At 47.0% G+C, this 5,508-nt stretch overlaps 1 protein-coding gene across 1 annotated transcript; it reads right to left on the reverse strand.

Moving 5' to 3' along the window:
- Positions 1-484: 484 nt before the first annotated feature.
- FAM43A (family with sequence similarity 43 member A) lies at positions 485-4,765 on the reverse strand. The gene has a single exon (XM_075861749.1). It carries the CDS (start codon positions 4,585-4,587, stop codon positions 3,529-3,531), a length of 1,059 nt encoding a protein of 352 aa, XP_075717864.1. The 5' UTR covers positions 4,588-4,765; the 3' UTR covers positions 485-3,528.
- Between the last annotated feature and the right edge of the window lie 743 nt (positions 4,766-5,508).

Raw genomic sequence — 5,508 nt, forward strand, 5'->3', positions numbered from 1 at the left:
ACTTTTAGGCTATGTTCACACGGAGTATTTTGCAGGAGGAATATCTGCCTCAAAATTCCGTTTGGAAGTTTGAGGCAGATTTTCCTCTCCCTGCGTGCCGATTTTCGCGCCGTTTTTAGCCCGCGGCCATTGAGCGCCACAGGCATAAAACACAGCGAAATACGCTTTCTCTGCCTCCCATTGAAGTCAATGGGAGGTTAGAGGCGTAAACGCCCGAAGATGGGGCATGTCGCCTCTTTTTCCCCACGAGGCAGTTTTACTGCTCGCAGGAAAAAGACGCCGACACCTCCCATTCACAATGGGAGGCATTTTAGGGCCGTTTTTGCGCCAAAAAACTCGGTAATATACTCCGTGTGAACTTAGCCTTAGGGCTTCACATACCAAAATGTTCTCGGTCCCCTCCACAAATCCCAAAAGGTTATTCAAATGCAAAATAATTTCTTAAAAAGTGTCTTAAATTATTTTCTTTTATTACTTTCAGATGTGCAAACAAACATCGTAACAGTGATGTCCTTTAAAAAATAACAAAGAAATATAACTATATACACAAAATATGTACAAGTGAACAACAACATATTTGTCTTTTGCACAGCAAAGATACCATTTAGAATTATGTGATCATTATGTACAAAATATATACGTATTTACATCTATGAAACACTGGAAAAGTACTTCACAACAGTGCAAGTATTACAAAAACCATCATGGAATGTAATGACAAAAGAGGAAGTTTCCCAGTGGGCTGTTTAAAAATAAAACAAGCGTGTAAACATACAAGTAAACCAATTCTCCAATTCATTTTATTGTGAAGTTTTGGCAGGTGTCTGAGGTATGAGGGGGGGGGGGGGGGGATAAAAAAAATACCCTATTTGGCAGGTGAGAGAAAAGTGTGAACCAGGTTGTTAGGGGAAAACCAGCAACGCCGTGGCGAGCGTCTTGCAGTGCCACATGAAATACCTTGGTAAGTGCCTGGCACTAAAACATCCATACCCAGTTATGCTATATCTACCTGCTGTTCCATCGCTCAATTGAAAAAATGTCACCTATAAGAAGAGGTGTGATGTCAAATACACAAGTGCAGATAGAAGACAGAGTAAGTCACACAGATGTAGCAGTGCCAAGATTGTCGTTAACATTTTACAACGTGCGATCTGTGGTTTCCCATAGGATTGGTGGGTAAACTTGGTGAGTTACTCCTAAAATGAGTTCCACGACAAATTCAGCTCAGCTACAACTATTAGAACAATCCCCAACGTAGTCATACACAGCATTTCTAAATGCCGTTTTTTGGTCTAGCTAAGAAACTTTATAAATAGGAATGTCTCTTTATTTTTTAACAAATCTAATAAAGCCTTTTTTTCTCCTCTTAGAAGGCAAATATTATCCATAAGCTCCGAATAAGAACAGAAGCCCAAAACTGGCCTGTTGTGTGGCACCAACAGCAAACTGGTGGCATAGTGGTATACATGTAATATGAGGCCAGGATTCATTTCAAATACCAGTGTGGTCTTCCCATCTTTAGAAAATGATCCATATACTGTAGGCCTGAGTGAAGAATGCATGCAGCTGCGGAGACTGGCAATGCCATCAGACTGCGCAATGTGCCTTCAGCTGCAGTGTACCCGGTGCAAGAGCAGATTGGCAATATTTCACCTGTCTGTGACTCACCCACTGTAATTATATGTGCAAACATCGCCCGAGCCAAGGACAGGATAAAACAGGAAGTGGAAAGAGACATTAAAAAATAACATAGCGCAGCCTAAACTTCCCAGCAATGCACATTCATGAGCCAAGAAACCCCATCCTGAGGGACAACAGCTGCAAAAACTGGAAAATGCCCGAGACCTGGACTGGATAGTAAAGGCCTATGAAAAACTAACAAAGCAATTGCTGCTGCATGTTTATTTGGTTTAGTCAACGGTCTTCAGCTCAGTCTGAACGGTGAAATATTCACTCCCTTACAATAATAAATACTATGTAGACACCTAAACGGAAATGTCAAAGAAAAGGTGGAGGTGTCCATTACTACCAATCAGATTGCTTCTTTCATCTTCAAAAGGGCTTCTGAAAGATGAGAGCTTGCATCCGATTGGTTGCTATGGGCAACTACTCCCTTTTTCCTTAGCACCACCTTTGATAAATCACCCCCCTTGTGTGTTAGCTTAGCAGAATAGCCGGCTAGGGTATAATATCGTGTGGATGCCGGAGTTCTGGACCATTCGCTGCTAGACGGTCTAGGGCTGTAGACTACAAGTCGACCACCACCATCATGGCTTCGTTTCTCAAATCTTCAGGTCAATTTTGGAATTATTATTATTAATATGAAAATCCAGGCATCTAACCGGTCGTCTTGGTTAGTTTTGATTTTAAACAACCCAAATCGTTAGTACATGGAAACCTTTAGGGTTCTTCAAACCTTGTTCTAGAAGAGACACCCATTATCTGCAGTCACAGAGTAATCTGTATGAACAAATACCCTCTGCTAAATATTACAGCAGGCAGAGTACTTGCCCATACAGAGGACAGAGCTTGACACCACTCCGTGCAGACACTGGGGAGATATATCAAAACTGGTGTACAGAAAAAAAAAAAAAGAAAAACAGGAGTTGCCAATGGCAACCAATCAGGTTGCTGCTTACATTTTTAAAAGTGCCTCTGAAAAATGTGAGGTGGAATCTGATTGGCTGCTATGGGCAATTACTCCACTTCTCCTTTGCACCAGTTTTGGTATATCTCCTCCGCTGAGTGTGCTGGGACTCCAGGTAAGTAAGAGAAATGTTCAGCTCCAGGACTTCCACTACAAACAGGAAATACTACAGGTAATGTGAACATAAGGTGCTAGCACCATGGCAGTAAGAGCTTCCCTCAGGTGGTTACTACAAGACCTACACCACCTCATCGGGTGCTGGAGGAGCAGAGGCATTGCACACAAGTCCCCGACATCTACTACAGACATCCCAGAATAAAGTGGCATCTGATTTCCTTAACATTTTTTTTTTTTAGAATGGGAAGGGGGGGGGGGGGGACTGATCAATTCATCCCTTTATAGGCTTTCATTCAATGTTGTGAACCGCCACACACTTCTAACACAAAGGCAATTCTCACTTCAAAGTAGAGCCAGCACATAGCCAGAGTACAAGACCGGGAGAAGTGAATGGCCCCCAGCAGCGGGTGTCTGCGGCACTGGTCACAATGAGATTGATATATAGGCGGCTAGCTGACCTGCCTTGTGAACCCAGCCATACATTAACCACATGTCAGTACTCACACATAGCGGAAAGTGGTCAGAAACCGCATCTCAGGGCAATATACATTAACCCCACCAATGCCATAAAAGGATTGAGACAGTGGAATATGGCAGTACACGTTAACCCCATCAATGCCATAACATTGTGAAGAGGGTCACGTCACAGCTGGCATTCATGGATGTGTCTCTCAGAGATGCTCTGCAGCAGGAAGAAGTTTGTGACTGCACCGGTCTATTATTGCAGGAGAGTGCCCTGTACTATGGAGGTGCAGCCCCCCCTCTCACACGGTCTCTGGCTCCCTGCATTCCTCAAAGCCATTGCTAAGGTGTCCATTGTCATGGTTGCTCTCTATGGAGGACTCGCTGCCCGTGCTCTCCCCTGACAGCAGCCTGGTCACCCGCAGGTCCGCCTTGAGTGTCTGCAGGTCATTGCCCAGACTCATCTCCCCCAAGTCACTGATGAGCTGAGACAGCTCCTGCTTGACCTCCTGCGCGCCTCCCCCTCCGTCCCCCCCACCCCCGGTATCCAGCACGTCCTCACACTCGAAGCTCATGGCTCTCTCCTCCTCCTCCTCTCCCAGCAGGTCCTCGGTGATGGAGCCCAGCTTGGGGGCGCTGCGGCTCCTCTCCACCGGCGGCTTGTAGCAGCACTGCCCGTTTAACAGCTTTCTGAGCGGGACGAGAGGGATGCTCTGCTCCCCGATGAGCTGCTGCTGCTGGTGCCGGGCGTCCTCCCTTCTTTTTAGTCTCTTGAACTCTGCCAGGGCGTTGGCAGAGGTCTGGTACAGCAGCAGTGCCATGGCTTTAGCCTTCTCCGGCTTGGACACCAGAACCGCATGGCAGCGCAGCATCACCGCCTTGTGTTTCATCTCATGCCGATAGATCCACGCAAAGATCTTGGGCAGTCGCGGATCCGCCACACAGTAGGTGACCCGGTGCAGCAGGTACAGGTGCCCAGGGCGCTTGGCTTTATCCTCTACATGCACCATGCGGATGCCCTGAGAGCTGACCGTGAGCTTCATCTTGGTGCCATGCTTGCCCATCTCGCTCTTGCTCCAGATTTTGCATACAGCCAGGTCGGTGCAGCCTTCTCCCTTGGACTGCAGGGTGGTGGCATTGCCCAGGTACAGCACGGTGTATGTGGGGTCCTCCCCGGTGATCTTGATCTTCTTTCTCTTGGACTTGAACATGCTGCCCACCCTGGTGAGTGCCCCCTCCGGGCAGGACTTGGCGAAGGAGGTGAGGGCGCTGTAGTTGAGGCTCACCGCATAGCCTTTCTGCTTGGTCTGCTTGCCGTCCTCCTCGATCAGATCGAACTTGTTCTTTTTCCAGGGCATCATCTCGCAGTGTGGACGGCGGCTGGAGAGGAGACGTGGGACCCGTCCTCAGAGCATGGTGCGGGGCACTGGAGGTGGCGACGTTCAGTCACAGCGCAGCGGCTGCTGCTTATTCTCATGGCATAGACACGTCTCCTCCTCTCCCGCTGCCAACTCTCAGCATTCCCATTGCAGCCCTCTAGGGCAGAGCAGGGCTACATATAGCTTGGAATGAACCATCTGCTCACACAGAGCAGGGGAGACAAGCAAAAAAAAAGAAAGACCCGCCTCTTTAACTCTTTCCATGTTCCATGCCAAAACACACAAGGTCTGGGTGAATATCTAGTTACTAGCAGCAATAGAAGAGCATCTGTTTTGCAATAAGTAACTGGCAGCTGACTAGTTACAGTAAGGGTATGTTCACACGCAAACGCAAAATACGTCTGAAATTACGGAGCTGTTTTCAGGCGAAAACAGCTCCTGAATTTCAGACGTTTTTGCAAGTACTCGCGTTTTTCGCGGCGTCCATTACGGACGTAATTGGAGCTGTTTTTCAATGGAGTCAATGAAAAATGGCTCCAAAAACGTCCAAAGAAGTGACAGGCACTTCTTTGACGCGGGCGTCTTTTTACGCGCCGTCTTTTGACAGCGATGCGTAAAATTACACCTCGTCTGAACAGAACATCGTAAAACCCATTGCAATCAATGGGAAGATGTTTGCAGGTGTAATGGAGCCGTCTTTTCAGGCGTAATTCGTGGCGTAAAACGCTGAATTACACCTGAAAATAGGTCGTGTGAACATACCCTAAGGATGGCTTCTGGCTGTACCCCAGTCTACTAGTCATAATTGCTTAAATAGCACTTCCAGAGGGTAGTGTTATTTTTGGATTTTTTTTCCTGTAGAAGCAGAAGATGATCCAAGAAGACTTTATAGAGTATAAGTCA

Source organism: Rhinoderma darwinii, chromosome 4 (genome assembly GCF_050947455.1).
Source record: "Rhinoderma darwinii isolate aRhiDar2 chromosome 4, aRhiDar2.hap1, whole genome shotgun sequence".
Lineage (NCBI taxonomy): Eukaryota > Metazoa > Chordata > Amphibia > Anura > Rhinodermatidae > Rhinoderma > Rhinoderma darwinii.

Bases quoted from the DNA above. Each gene is read 5' to 3' on its own strand.
- FAM43A (XM_075861749.1), bottom strand. From the start codon at position 4,587: ATGATGCCCTGGAAAAAGAACAAGTTCGATCTGATCGAGGAGGACGGC.